This window comes from Homalodisca vitripennis, chromosome 1 (assembly GCF_021130785.1).
Source record: "Homalodisca vitripennis isolate AUS2020 chromosome 1, UT_GWSS_2.1, whole genome shotgun sequence".
Classification (NCBI taxonomy): Eukaryota; Metazoa; Arthropoda; class Insecta; order Hemiptera; family Cicadellidae; genus Homalodisca; species Homalodisca vitripennis.
In genome coordinates this window covers 124,336,852-124,353,619 of record NC_060207.1, presented here as the reverse complement: position 1 = coordinate 124,353,619, position 16,768 = coordinate 124,336,852, and the positions used below count along the sequence as shown (strand labels likewise).

At 31.3% G+C, this 16,768-nt stretch overlaps 1 protein-coding gene across 1 annotated transcript; it reads left to right on the top strand.

Annotated features, from left to right (window-relative positions):
• The first annotated feature begins 254 nt into the window (after nucleotides 1-254).
• Nucleotides 255-10,116, top strand: LOC124370967 (pre-mRNA-splicing factor SPF27-like). Its single transcript, XM_046829272.1, has 5 exons — nucleotides 255-406; nucleotides 4,298-4,390; nucleotides 5,116-5,288; nucleotides 7,530-7,640; nucleotides 9,930-10,116. The coding sequence occupies exons 1-5, from the start codon at nucleotides 332-334 to the stop codon at nucleotides 10,099-10,101; spliced, it is 624 nt and encodes a 207-aa protein (XP_046685228.1). The 5' UTR covers nucleotides 255-331; the 3' UTR covers nucleotides 10,102-10,116.
• The last annotated feature ends 6,652 nt before the right edge of the window (nucleotides 10,117-16,768 follow it).

Genomic DNA, 16,768 nt, shown 5'->3' with positions numbered 1-16,768 from the left:
TAATAATTTACTTCGTAGTATTTTTTATTTTATTTGTAGGTAAGTTTTTCAGATGTCACTGGTAACACTGGTTACTGACGATGTAGATCTACTACTTTACTTTCAAGGCTTATTGGGTCAAACCTAGCCTGTGCCAAGGGGGCACCAACAAGATAATAAAAACAAAAATTAAAAAAAACTTTACTTTCTAGATTCTGTTTCTACTGTACTGTTTCTAGAATTCTGCTCCTGCTTTCTAGGTGACGTTTTGGTTTTGGTGGTATGGTTTGATCGTTTGATTGTTTTGGACGTTGTTTTGAAAAAATCTGATAGTTTTAGCTAGTCATTTATTATGGCAGGAGAAGTTGTGGTTGATGCACTTCCTTACATCGATCAAGGTTATGATGAACCTGGAGTCCGTGAAGCTGTAAGGTAGTAATACGCCATATCCGAGTTGTACCCGTAAATTAATGTTTTGGAGGTTAGGTTTTTTGCAGTAATAAATTAAAGTACCTTTTTGGATTAATCGTGTTTTTCTTTCAATTATATGGAGAAATTAGTGTAGTTTATTATTCAATTGAGGAAATAGTATGAAATTTCTATATATTCTAAACATGTTTCTTTTTTTTACAATTTATCCTAGGTTAAGTGCTTACAGTATAGGACAAGTTAGTTGCTAGGAAAAGGTAGTCGTATGTCATTCACTGCACATAATTTGTTTTTTTCTAAATGTAAAATGCTTGTAAAGTTAATATATATACTATACAACTCAAAACAATTAAGTTGCAAAATGTCCTAAAATATTTTTATCTCATAAAAGTGTAAGCCTATTTGTTTATTTGAGCGACTTCACAAATTTGTTGATTTTTTTAAAAAAGGCAAATGCTAAAACAGTAAATTTTAAAGACAACTAGTACAGTTTAACAGTTGACAGTAATGCCTCCGGCCATAAGTGCAGATTACGGGATGAACAAGAAACTATTATTTTACATAGCAAGGCAATAATCGCTACCTACTTGCATACAAGTAGGTAGAGAATAAGTTCACATAACAAAGTAAAGAAAATGGGTAGAGTAATAAGAAGCGAATCCTGTTTTTGGGTAGAGTAATAAGCGAATCCTGTTTTTTGGGTAGAGTACGATAAGCGGACCCGGTTTTATACCGATTAGTTGAATCATCAATACTTTATATTCATTTATCGATTACGCATTTATAAATTATATCAACATATCTATAGTCACAATGGCATATAATCATATTTTTAATTTAAATAATTAACATAATGCAGCATAGTGCATAATTCATAGTCTTATGAATAATAAATGAGCTCTAATGGCCAAACAAACAATTAGAACTGGAAATAGAATAAAACTCATAGCCTAAATAATGATGAAATGATAATAACTTAAAAAAACATTTATAGTAATAGAAATATGCGTAATTATTTATATGTTTTCTCCTGGGTAGCAATGATTAACTGCTTTCAAGAAGTTGTTGAAGCATCTTCTCTGGAAAATCGTACTTCTCTTCTGTACAAATTCTCACAGCGATGATCTGCAAGCAGGTCGGCTTATATGCCACTTATTAACTTCGTTTCACTGTCCTCCACGAGTTTTTGACTGTGTGTTACTATAAAAGAAAATACATTTATTATATTAAAAAGTGTTTATGGTTGATATAATTAATTATTGTTCAAAAATCAGTATCGGTTGGTTATATCGAAAGTTATAATTAAGTAATATTGTTTGTCAATATAGATATAAAAAAACCGGGTCCGCTTATCGTACTCTACCCCTGTTTTTTATCGATATTTATTGATACTGTGTAATGACACCCAGCGATATAATCAACCGATATTAACACGTTCTTGACATCAGCGTTTTTCCAGACTTCTTTATTTGCCATCAAATTTGTCAATAATAATGGCAAAAAACCGTTTTTTTTTTTTTTACATCAAAAGTCTAAGTATAACGTAAAAGCTATGTAAGCTTCGCAATATTTCACAAGTTCAAAAGAGTACACGTTTAGTCTGAGGTATTTATTTACGTGTGGGATTAAATTTATATATATAGGATAAAATAAATATATTCTATTCTAAAAAATTTAACAAACCACCAATACAGGGAAACAAGACGAACGCAATGATGAAATGCATAGCAACGTGTATCCCATACTGATTTCTTGGTTGTTACATGATTGTTAACATTGATTGGTTGTTATTTGTGTCTTTTATGTTTTTAATTGTTTAGTGTGTATAAATAAATGTTTGTGTATTGTTTTATAAATTAATAAAGTTATAAATGTAAAACTTTGTGCAAGGTTTGAGTGAATTGATTGCATATGTGTGAAACTGCAGAGTGGCCCATGTTAATATAGGTTCAATATTTTTATTAATGAGTAAATACTAATATCATACATTTCTCATTAAGTGTTAATTTGAACAATAGCACGGCATTAGGAATGTACAAGATAGTGAATCATAAAACAATGTTAGTTTGGTAGATATGAATGAAGTTTTATCTGACTTGGATGAACCATTGCCTTGTGAATTATTGTGCTTGATCCTGCTAACTTTGAAAATAATAAAGATAAAAATACATTGTTGAACATTTTTGTTAGCTTATATAAATGTACTTTCTATAGCGCTATAAGTAATTTTGGATGAAACCAAAATTGTTACGTAGAAAAGGTTAGACGTTTATTTCATAGTTTTTACTTTTGTGTAAATTTTAAAAAAAACTTGCCATAGAAAATGTTATATAACATAAACTTCTATAAATAGGCTACTTGTTGTCTTAAAAGTCCCACCCACCTCCCTCCTTATTAACCTTTTTATGAATAGAAATGGAGTGATTTACTGTAGGGGTTGTTTATATGACCAAATGAGGAGAAATATATATATGTGTGTGTGTGTGTGTGTGTGTGTGCGCACGCGTGTGCATGCGTGTGTGTGTGTGTGTGTGTGTGTTTATTATAATTAAAAAGTATCAACATTACTTCTTTCACCGAAATATTTTTTATAACCTTTAAGTTAGATATATAACAAAACTTTTGTATATATTGGATTTTTTTTTAAGTTTCATGTTGGCTATAATGGTGGTATACATTTAATTAAGAATTTTAATTTTCACTACTTTTTTCTGTCATTAAATTTATTTTAAAAATAAAATTAAAATGATTCAATATTTAATTATTTTGTTGGAAATTAAATTTATTTCTAAAAACATTTACATTTTTTTAAATTTATGTATCTGGAAAAATAGGTGAGCAATGATTAAAATTTTAAAACCCTTACGAAACCGCAAAAAGTGCCTGCCATTTTAGAAAAATGATGGCGAGTTCCAGGATTAAATTATCTGTATCAATGTAAATACATTTTCAGATTTTAAACATTATTTGTAATACGACTCCGTCTAAATAAAACTGATAATTAACTTTAAAAAAACTAACCAAAACTAGCATTAAAAAACTGTGACAATAAAATATAAAGTTCCAAAAAAACCATCACTAATACTTGAGAGCTAAAAAATACTACAAAGTCATCAAACCATATTATTTTACATAGCAAAGGCAATGGCTGCTACCCACTTGCATAGAAGTATGTTAAGAATTTAAATTCAGATTATGAAGTAAAACAAAATGTGTAGAGTACAAACAGCGGATCCCTGTTTTTTATTGATATTAACAAATAGTATTGCATAATTACACCCATTGATATAATTAGCCTATATTAATTTAATTAATTTGAAAAATTTACTTAAATCATCTGCGTCAATGTAAATACATTTCAGATTGTAAATATTGTGTTTATTTAGTTATGGTTTCTTTATTATTTAAATGTGATTTTTCCTATTACCTGTCCTAATTATTGTTTGTTTTGAAGGTTATGGCTCTTATTATTTACAAGGCATGTCATTACATTATACTGAATTAATTCTTTTAATTTCAAACATTTGGTTATTATTTTTTAATTCATTTTTTATACATTTATCTCAAAAATTTACATTTAATAGTAACGTATGTTCAATTTTTCAATAAAAGTTTTCTGGATAAGTCTTTAATCAATATAAGACTTAAAAATGTACATGGTTTTGTTACTGCTATTTCTTGGTACACGAATATAGATTTACCAATATATACATATTAACAAGTGATTTAAGGTACCTACAACATATTTTGAATTGTTATGCTATTCTCTTTGTACTAAATAAGAATAAATAGTAAATGTGGTCGTTATAATTTCTACGAATAGAGAAGAACAGACCATGTTCACTTTAAGCCTTAAAATACCACATCTGTACACAACTTCATGTTTCAGGCATTAGCAATGGTTGAGGAAGAAACTAGAAGGTATCGTCCTACAAAAAACTATCTGGAACATCTTCCACCTCTCAACCTGAATGCTTTTGAGGTAATAATTTATAAACCAAATCTATATTCATTTTTTAGTTTTTAATAACCAGTTCTGTGTTTCACAAAACAAGTGTTAAGATATTTATTTATTACATAATAAGGTCTGTAGTAAAATAAATCTCTTCATAAAATAACTTACTTATTGAGTGTAATACTTTACCAAAGAATATTTTATTCCTACACATTAAAGTTAGAGTACAGAATTATTTTATTCTAATAACTTACTTCTTATTCACTGTTACTGTGTATTATAGCAGATTTAGCAGGTTTTTACATTGAAGATGTCCACTGACCTTTTATAAGTTCATTTTGAAATTCTGAATAGTTTGATAATTCGAAAGAGGTCCAGTTCCAATTAATTCAGATTTATTGATGCTCTGCTGTATAATGTTAACCATGTCATCGAGTTTGTAATGATTTACATATAATTTAAGCATATTAAAAATTAATTATCATTTTTCAAACCTTTAGTTTATTTTTTGTGTGCTTATTGTGCACATAATTTTTTATTTCAAAACAGTAAATGACATCTAAATCTTAGAAAATTAAATATAAAATCATACAAATCTAAATAAAAAGAATACAGAAATTTATATAGATGTGTGTTTGCCAATCATTACCCTCCTTAGTAATCTTGGTTAATACGATAAGAAATAGGTCCAACAGTAAAACAACTAAACTGTGCAGGAAAAAGGTATAATATGATTATTGTATTGTTATCAGACAGAATTGTTGCGAAACGAGTTTGAGAGAATGCAGCAACGCCTGCCCATGGACACCTTAAGCATGAAGAGGTACGAGCTACCACCTCCCCCGGCAGGCAAGATGACTGACATTGCTGCGTGGAATGAGTGTGTAGAGAACTCCATGGCTCAGCTGGAACACCAAGCTACGAGGTAATATAATCTATTTACATGGGCTTTCTATGACAGTGTGTATTTCTGGTTGTATCAAGTACTTGTTATGTTAATTTGATTTATAAAATCATTATATTCAGCAATTATGAGGCTAAATTAATACAATTCACGAAATATTTTTGGGACCACGAATGTGAGACTCTGGTGATTTGTCCAGTTTATAGGGAATATTTCAAGTTTAAAGCTCTCTTTATTTATACATTGTAGTACAAGATCACAAAGAATTATTGTCATAAATATTTAAAATTTAGCATTTAAAATGTTTTTTTAAGTAAACTACATAACCTGGTTACATCTAATACAATATCATATATATATATATATATATATACACGAGGGGGTACCCAAAAAAAACCGGAATTATTTTATAAAAATTTATATTATCAAATTTTTTACAATACGACCTTATCTCCTTCTAAATAATCTCCATTACAACTAATACACTTGTCCCAACGGTATTTCCATTGATCAAAACATTTTTTGTAGTCATCTTTAGAAATGGCTGCAAGCTCGAGCTTCGTTTTTTTCTTAACCTCTTCAACGCTGTAAAATCGTTGACCTTTCAAGCCTCTTTTCATGTGTGGAAATAAAAAAAAGTCGCATGGAGCGAGGCCAGGCGAGTAAGGTGCGTGGGGCAGCGTAACCATGCCGTTTTTGGCTAAAAACTGCCTTTTAACTGAGATGGCTGTGTGTGCCGGTGCGTTGTCGTGGTGGAAGAACCAGTCTCCAGTCTGCCACAAATCGGGTCTTTTCGCTCTGTCAAATCTGTTAAAATTCGCTGAACCGAGCTCCAAGTTAACCCACTACTCTCTGATAGTTCCTCAATTGTCTGTCGACGGTCGGTGAGCACAAGTTCACGAATTTGCTCAACATTTTCGTCCGTTCGAGAGGTTGATGGACGTCCAGAACGAGGTTTGTCTTCAATCAACATGTCGCCATTTTTAAATCGAGCGAACCACTCGTAGACCTGAGTTTTCCCCATAGCATCATCTTTGTAAGCTGTATTCAAAATTAAAATAGTTTCTGCAGCATTTTTACCAAGTAAAAAACAAAATTTCACAGCTGCACGTTGTTCACTTAAACTTGCCATGACAAAAAACGAGACAAGAACAAAACAGGGTTAGCGAAAACAGTCACTACGAACGAACAGAATGCACTAGGACAACGGAACTGGGGTCACTGAGCTCGCAATGGGTTGCGCGACACACGCCTAGCGGCAGGAATATGTACTACACGCTGCCAGCAATACAATTCCGGTTTTTTTTTTTGGGTACCCCCTCGTGTATATATAATATATATATATATATATATATATATATATATAATATAATAACAAATTAGACTTCTTAGTTTAAATTTCCTTTAATATTTCGGCTTTGCCGTTTTCAAAAAGGTATAATAAAAGGTATAAAACAAAAATAACACAGCAACAAAATTTACACAAGTAAAATATATATATATATATATATATATATATATATATATATATATATATATATATATCAGGCAATACAATTATAGGAACACATTTTCAGAATCAGACTATAAAAAAACTATATGAATCTAAACCAAGTTATACTGGTAGGAAGTTTTTTTGAAAGCTCTCTCAGTTCCTGAAGAACTTAAAACTGCTTATACAACCAGTTTTAAAAACTACATAAAGAGCTAGTCAATCAGTATTACTATAGCTTGTTCTAGGAGTTTTTGTAGTTGTCTAGTTCTAAATTTATAACATGTGCAGACGAATTTAGTAATGAATATTATGTAACCTGCATTATGTGTATGTATCAATTAATATGTTACGATTTTATGCTCTGAAGATCTACCAAATAATGAGATACCAGGGTATAAAGATCTTTTATACAAACCCTAGATCAGGAACTAGGGTTTGTATAAAGGAAAATAAATTCAAAAACTTAGTGGACACACATAGGTAGAGGCTTTCTATACATAACTGCCATATACTTAGGTGTACATTTGACCTTGTGACCTTCAGGTTTCTGCCACTCTTCTCCATATACGAAACACAATTGTGTGCAACCCCTATCTTTATGCAGGAAACTTTTAACAATCAACACTTACTACTTACAATTTGCTTAGTTCTATTTGCTTCATATAATCTATTCAGGTTGAATAGAATCCAGATTGTTATGTAAAAATCATTGACGCTCTGCTCTAATGGTTCTGACATCATGTAAATAACATTGCTGTTCTATACAGGATTTGCAACTTAGAACTGATGCTGGAGTATGGCTGTGAGGCATGGCGCTCTTACCTGGAGCTGCTGGTCAAGTGTGTGTCGTCAGCACAGAAACAGCTGCAGGGCCTAAGGTAACATTTTGCTAACATCCACTGTGTTTTGTTTTCAGTAAACATAAGATCATGATTCAATCATGTTGGTGATCAAGGTCAGTACTGCCACGGTATTTTGAGAGTATAGGATACTGCAGGCAATTTCTTTTACCTGATGGTGGTATCAACTTCCCATCAAAGGTCTCAGCTAACACATATTGTAATTTGACAATGCCACTTTCTTCTTCTGCACAGGCAGATTTTTTTATGTTTAATGGCATCATACATAATTTCCTTTATAATCCAGCTGTACAACATGCAGTAGTCAGGTTCCTTTTGAACACTCAAATTTAAAAAAAACTTTTTTCATGGGTCGCTTGGAAGAAACCTCTCTTTAAAAGATAAGACCGCCATTTCTTTGCTTAACCCTTTCCGCTCGTATGTCGGACGTCGTCCGACATTGCTATTTTGCCGTTCCGCTCGTATGTCGGACGCCATCCCGACATTGCAGTGACGTCAGCTTTACTTTATTTTTAGCCGGCCTACGATGTTTCCGATTGGTGCTGCGATCGCACGGCATTCTCAGGAACTAATAAATTACAGCTGAACTACGATTAGTCGGCTGCTGATTTATTTTTGCTTTGTCATTGTAGTCACGTTTCCTAACCAATTTTCAGACGTGTTCGCATTAGTGACTCGATATGTCTATACCAAGTACCTCTTTTCTTTCTGATTCAGAAGTTATTGCTGAATTACTTAATTAAGGCAAGGATAATCAAATAAACATACAAAAGCCAACAGTTATCTGTCAGTATAACAAATATATGGGTGGCGTGGATCAAGCAGACCACTATATTGCTTCCTACAAATTTCCCCGTAAATCTCTGAAGTAGTGGAGAAAGCTATTTTTCTGGATGTTGGAAGTGGGAATAGTAAATAGCTTTCTCTTGTTCAACACGAATAAACAAAACCATGGAGAAAAAAACAATTCAACACAGGAATTTCAGAGAAATCCTTATCACTGAACTTGTAGGCCATGTCCGTAACCCTATGAGTTTGAAGCGGGGTCGTCCTTCATCAGTAGAAAAAGAAGAAAGGCTAAACAAACAACCTCACTTTCTTGCAGCTCATCCAACAAAAAAAACTAAAGACTGTGCTGTTTGTAGCAATAGAAAGGTGCCAGGAGGAAGAAAGGAAACACTTTACTATTGTAAAACCTGTTCAAAAAATCCTGGTCTTCATCCTGCAGAGTGTTTTGAACGATACCATACCATGCTAAAATATAAAACTTATTAGTGTAATTATCAAATTTTATATCTCTAAAATATAAATTAGAAATAAAATAAAATTATTATACAATATAATAATGTATATACTTTATTGACTTCCAGTTTGCTAAAAATGGGTTTTTTACTGAAAATATGCTAAAATAAATACGAGCTGAGGGGGCAGACTAGTGAAAAAAATCCGAGTGGAAAGGGTTAAAGTTTGTTTTTAACAATGAAGGTTTATGAAGGAGTTTATTCCATGTACTTACCATTAAGAGTTACAAAAAAGAGTAACATAATGTTTTGAGATCTAAAATTTGTTCCCTTACTAATTTAACAAACGCAACTACAATCTAGGTTAAAAATAAAGAAACCATTCCAAGTCAGGAATCACAACAATCATGTTGCGTGTTGACTCAAATATGCTCTCAAAAAACTAACACATTTACTATAACACGTTATACAGTACTAACATATACACATATTGTGGAAAGAGATGGTTGCTTAATTTTGTAGTTTCACTTTTCGCTTAGTGCAGAGTACATAAAAACTACTGGACCTATTGTGCTGAAATTTCTTAGGGTCCTTGGTTAACATATAAGCCTATTCCTATTTTAAAATTCCTCCAGCCTATGCCCCACTGGTCTTAATAACTCCCTTTTTTGCTTTATCATTACGTAGTAAATGTGTTTTTAATCACCTGTCAGTCAAGAATTATATATATATGCTATTAAATGCACTGACACTATTAGAGTATTATCATTGGAGCAATTGAAGAAACACAAATTATTGCAATGTCCTATGTTTGTCATAGTCACTTTTTCACTGATGATTGGAAAGTACTAATAGTGACATAATATTTTTATATATTATATATAGTGTAAAAATAAACTTAGTTAGGATTTTAATATATTTATTTTGACTTAAATTGATTATTTACATCTTGCACTAAACATGCCAAAGACATAACATTAGGTGTATGTAGATCAAGAAAACTTATATTGAAATTGCAGTGTGCTCTGACATTGATTTAGATGTTTGTTTTTTTTTTTTTTGTAAGGAAGGAGATCCAAGAGATGAACTGGCAGCGGAAGAACATGCAGATGCAAGGAGGTGAGAAGCTGAAGAAGCTGGAATCGATGTGGGTGGGACTGGTCAGCAAAAACTATGAGATAGAACAAGCCTGCGTTCAGCTGGAGAAAGAAATAGCAGAGTCCAATGCCAAAAAATAATGCTGTAACTTCAACCTGCTGTTTATATTGTAAATATTTTTATAAATTTGAATAAACTGTGATTTTTATTTAATACTTTTGACTACAAATCAATAAGCATCCTTTACAAATTTGCTCCAAGTAGATGGTTATATGTGTTGGTCTTTCATGTTTTCTAGACCACCATAATGATAAACATAATAGGATTGTTCAGTATGTTTTTAGAAAAACCTAGATTAAATTTTAATAGCATCGAAACAGGATTGTTATCAGTTTGCTTTTTAGTAGACATGGTCAAAGGAAGCAAGACAAGATATTAGGACATTCCGAATTTTTTTGTGGATCAATACATATCAAGTGGTACAAAATACAAAAATAAAATATTTTAATTTTTTCAGCCGATGGCAGGCATTTTTCCATTGTTTGAGCGCTTATTTCCAGGGATTTCAGAGCTCTGCACTAAATTAAATATCTCAGCTTTTATTCAATCTAGAACATTAAAATAAAAACCAATCTCTTCAGAAAGATCTGAACATTAATAAGGGTCTATGAGTAATCCCTGGAAATAAGCATTCAAACAATGGGAAAATGGCCGCCATCGGCTGCAAAAATATTTATAATTAAAATCATTTTATTTTTGCACTTCCAATAAATTGTACTTTCAAGAATAAAAAATTAAAAAATCTTGAAGCAACCAAATAAGTTTTTTCTGGGGCACTTGAAATGGATTAACCCTTGTACTTTCAATTTTTGAATTAAATTTATAAATAAATATGTGTGTGTGTGTGTGTGTGTGTGTGTGTGTGTGTGTGTGTGTGCGTGTGTGTGTGTGTGTGTGTGTGCGTGTGTGTGTGTGTAATTTAACAAGTTGATTTTTTGGTTCATGGGCTACAAGATTCAAGATCTTCATTGCGATTGAAAAGATTGTTATACCAATTTAAGGGACTGAACTACAAATTTCAGAATGCCTCTTAAATTCAAAAAAATACAACTTACTGGATTTTTTTCTTGAGGCATTCTGGTTTTAGGTGGTTCAGTCCCTTAACCCTGCAACTGGTTTTAAGTGATTATTGACACATTAAGAACATTTTTCAAATGGCACTAAGCTATTTTCAACGCATTAAATATGTTGCAATATGATATCTCACAGCAAATTTATTTTTAATTTATGCAAGTTTAACATACAAATTTCAAGATAAAGATCCAAGGTTTCATATTATGCCATAAACCATTCTACAGTTACTTGAAATATATCATTACTAATTTTTAAACTTGGACGTTCACATTCATTTCCGATTGCAGTTGTTTATGTAATTTCTGAACACACAAAAATTACCGTATGTTTGTAAAAATTCCCTGTCGAGGGCTTACATTGTACATGATCGTGAGTCTCGTTACTGAAAAGGATGTATTCTTGGCTTTCAGAAACATTGTTTTAATAGCCTGTAAGTAGCAAATAAATATTTATACAATAGTTGTTTGAAAAGGTTCTGTTCAGTTGATTCCCAAAATGCTTAATACGACGAAAATAGCTTCATTAAGTTTTCTTTTTTACTTTATTGTTGTCTAGAAGTAGTGAAAACCATATCAAAACAAAGGAGCACTTTTCTAAGCAACAGTACCATCATTGAAGATGATGAACTAGTATTTTATTTTTATTTTGTTGCAAAATACCACTTGCTTGCCATAGTAATTTCTCGGTTTTTATTACACTACTTGTCAATACTAGTATATTGTTTGCTGTTTATTTGTATTTTTAACATTTTTTATTGTTTAATGTGTATAAATAAACTTCTATTTAGTGTTTTATATACTTATTAGTGAAGTGAGAAAAATGTGGAAGTTTGTGTAAGGTTGTAGTGAATTGATTGAATTTTTTGGACCTTCAGGTTGGCCTATGCTCATATAGGTTCAATAGTTTTATGGTTGAATAAACAATTTATCAAACATTTCACAATGAGTGTTAATTTGAACGGTAGTGTCATTAGGAATTTACTGGGTAGTGACTCAGAAGACAATGTTAGTTTGGTAGGTATGGATGAAGTTTAATCTGACTTGGACAAACCATTGTCTAGTGAATTAATTGTGCATGATCCTAATGACTTTAAAAATAATAAAGATAAAAATACATTGTACATTTGTTTAAATTATATAAATGTACTTTCTATAGGCATATAAATAATTTTTGGATGAAAACAAAATTGTAACATAGAAAAGGTTAGGCTTTTCTTTCACATCTCTTACTTTTGTAACAATTGTTAGAAAATTGATATTCCCTTTGAGTGCCACGGGTACTTTCCAAAGGCATATGCATAAAGTGCCACGCTGTTTTTTCGCATATTTGTAAGCTTTTTTCCCAAAAGCTGTTGTAAAATAACTACCAAACAGATTTTCCATCATTTTGTTGTTGTTTTATTCTTATTAAATGCAAAATATGATACATATCGTTACAAATAAAATTTGATTTATAAAAATATAAAAATTTCAGTATTTATAAAAAAAGTTTTTTACTTTTGTATAAAAAGTTAAGTTTCAACCTAATTTGTGTGTATACGGTATTTTTAAGATTTGTTTTCTTTATACCATGATAAAGGCCATATGATTATAAATAAAACCCATGTGTAATATCTTATTCTAGAATTTTAAAAACATGGCATTATATGTATTAACAAAATGCTGCCTGGTACCGACATTTTATAAACTGTACTTCATTTGTCAGAGTTTAGAAATTACTTAGTAATGATATAGTTTTCCTAATAAATCTAATAAAACATTAATACAACACAAATAATTATGATTAGTAAATTTAGAAACAAATACTTGCTAACATATTTACATAAAAGTTTACATTTACTAAATAATAACCCTAATAATATTTACACTGAAAATTCACGTTTTTCGCTTGAACACAACTCAAATCATACATTACTTTTGTAAAGAAATACAGTAAAATACTGTATAAGTTACTATTTTATTTTGTATTTACTCAAACGCTGGGTTATCGGCACATAAACAACAAGAAAGGCCGTTACGCAACACGGTACTCGTCCGCTACGTCGCGTGACTGTAAGACAGAATCATCGTACAGGTACTTATCACAGCCCACTATTTTTGGACGAGTTTCCCTTATCAGAGATCAAAATAAACTTCATTATACGTTCCTTCTTCCATAATGAATCGAAAAAATACTCGATGAGTCATACTTCTTATCTCCAAATCGTATCCAAATAGACACACGAATGACCTGACATTTCCGAATAATGAAACGTTGTTCTTATAGTTTTTGATTTAATTGATTGTCGTAATAACTTGTACATTCCAAAATAGGTTAAATAAAGTCAGGTGTTTTTAACAATGTAATTTATTTTGTTCCCGATAAGGAAAACTCGTCCAAAAATATTGGCTTCTTGATAAGTACCCAAACAACATAAGTTTCACAGATAAAATAGTTAAGAAACAACATAAAACTCGTATTTATTGATAGTTTGGAACATATTGAATACAGCCGTCTGATTATTTTGCCAAAATAATCTTGTACTATATAAAATATTATCAAAATACGAAACGTCAAAATTGGCGACGCTGGCACTTTATGCACTTTTCGTACCGTCAAAATTAGCGACGCTGTGGCACTCAAAGGGTTAAAAAATTTTATATAAAATAAACTTCTATAAAAATAATTTTTTCTTCCACACATATTTACATTTTAGTAAAAGAATAGTTCATCTAATAGGATTTAAATTGTCATAATTACATTCAAAATTATTTAATAAAAGACTTTTGCCCCAAATACGAAGAGGTTGCAATGCCAAAACACAATTTTTGAGGAAGCCAAACATAAAATTATGCCTCATTGTAAACTTTTTTCATGAGCAACAGTTGGGTCGTGATGTATAAAACATTAATAAAATGTAATTATATCTTATGGTCAACCTTTGCTTAAATGGTTGTAGGTCAAGTTCTGAAAAACAATATCACTTCGAAATTAAGATAAGTACAACCACTTTGTGTTTACGGTGATGATATTTGAGTTATCAGATTAAATTCCTATAGTTGATATAAACTACAAAGATCTGTAACATCTTACTTTTTGGAGATGCAACTAAAAAAATGAGTGGAAGTCACAATTGCAATAAAACAAAATGACAGTAGAAAGTATTTACTACCATTACCTCATAATAATGAGAGATAATCTATAGAATCTCTTACTTCAGAATTAAAAACACCAGATGAAAAGCATGTTGTATCCTCCCTGTCATGCTCTTCATCCAAACAATTATAAAAGCTCTAAATTCTGCATACAAACATAGCAAATTGAAGATGTTTGTGTATCCCATTTGACTTTAGTGGAATTAGCAAAGATGCCATTAACAAAGTTGTGTGCCATGGACACAAGAGAAGGGTGTCTCCAGCTAGTACCAGTTTTAACTTCATCCACCACCTTGCCCAATCATGAGGATATATAAGAAGCAATTAAAAAATCACAATATGATATGGGTTTGTTTACTAAAGTAATATTATCTTTTGCTACAAATAAATGGTTAATGTAATTCAGTTAACAGCCTGCAAAAGTTAAATTGGACTGAGAGTTCACTGAAGAAACAGGTCATCCAGAAGAGATTTATAAAAATATTCAGACCCAAAAAGGTAATAATTGATTTGGAATCTCAGTTACTTTTGATAAAGGTGATTAATTGAATATATGAAGCTGTAGTTCAGAGCTTAATCAATTCAAATTCAAAATTTCTTTATTCAGACATGTAACAGATTACAAGAATAGCGTCACAATAAATCTCAATATAAATTTATCATTTATATATTAAAACATAAAAATCAGTTTGACACTCACTGAAAAAGTAAGATTTGGCTATTGTAGCCTTCTACAGAGTAAGTTAAAGCATTTTTACATCAAGGCAGTTATTACTTAAGGTAATTTATTAGGTAATTTAAGGGATTTTATACATTTCTAAACATACCCAACAATACTTAAAAGTTATTTACATATTGAAACAAAAAGTCTTCAAAAGAATACAAGGATAACGTTAATAAATAATCTTTTAAGTAGTTTTTTTGAATTTTTCATAATTTTGAATATTGAGAGGAAGGTTAAACAAAAATTTTGTGCCGATGAAACTAGTTTTCTTTTCATAAAACTTCAGCCTATGTTGTTCCACATATCTGCTACGTCTTAAATTGTAATCATGATGATTTAAAATATTAATTGGGTTGTATTTTTTTACGTATAAAACAGTTTTCATAAATATATAGTCAAAATTTGAAGTTGAGAAAAGTATGGTTTCACTGTATCTCTTTGTTTTAGGTTAAAAATTATGCTTAACCCTTAGCCCTTCTGATTACTTTTTACAAAAGTATTCCTCACAGTTCGAACTGGTCCACTTTAATGGACACAGCCATTTTCCCAGAACCAGGTATTATTTATTCATTGCTCTTTGTTCCTTACAGCTCGTAAGTCCACTTGAGGTGGACATACTCGACATTCCACGAACACTCTCAAGTCCACTATATTGGCCTGACTATATTCAACTAGCTGTTTAATACTGTTTAAAAACATATGTTTCTCTCTTTAAAGTGCTGCAGTCTGTGTTATTAAAGTGTCAATATTGATCACATGACGTGTTTATTTTTCTCTCAACATTATTCGAGTCTATAAAGATAACCTCACTCTTTCATTTTTTTGTGACCGATAGTGCTACTGTGAGTGTTTTCACTTTAGTTTCTTGCTATTTCATCTTTAGTGCATGATAGTTGAGTTTCAATGATATTTATAGTTTTTTAATAGTAGGTTTTTGTGGTATAGTCAGTGAACAATTAATGGATGAAATGGAAAATCTAGGTGAAGATGGCATATTGGATTGATCTCGAGTGTGATTCAGTACATGACAGTGATGTTGAGGTCAAATATGGCGAAGAGTTTGAAAGTGTTAGTTCACTTAGAAATTTGACTTGAAGATTCACGGAACATTCAGTGAAGAAAACGAAGCTCATTGAACAGACAAGGCGCTGAGAAGGAGATAGATGATGACGAGTTTGTGGCAGAGAATAAGCGATTGGAGAGAATTGGTGGTAGGTTGATTCAGCTTTTCTCTGGTTTCAATGGGTCCTATAATAGTGGTTTAAACCACCAAATCACATGGACACCAAACACCCCATTAGAATTATTTTCAGATTGTTTTTTTACGGATGACTATTGAATGAAATAGTTGAAAGAAACGAATAGGTATGCATAACGAAAAAATCACGAAAGAAATACACCCCTTTGAGGAAACGATCCATATGGTGGAGTGGAAAGACCTTTCTTTAGTAGAAACTGTAAGCATTTTTAGGAGTGCTCATAACATGGCCATGAATCTAACCACGAGAGCGATGTTATTTTTCAGTAGACTGGCTTGATTATCAGCGTTTTTTTAAAGATGTGTTTCTCCAGTGAAGATTTTAGTCAGATTTTTTGGGCATCTTGCATGTGTCCCCCCTCCCAAGTCCAGCACAAGGAACCTTGACTCGATTTGGCAAAGTTAGAAATGTTTGTGTTGTATTTAGATCGCAAGTTTAGATGAACACTATGTTCCAAGAAACAAAGTCAGCATTGACGAAAGACTGTAGGCCTTCAAGGGTAAGTGCTTTTCAATAGTCTACAATAAAGAGAAGCTGTGAAATGGGGGATAAAAGT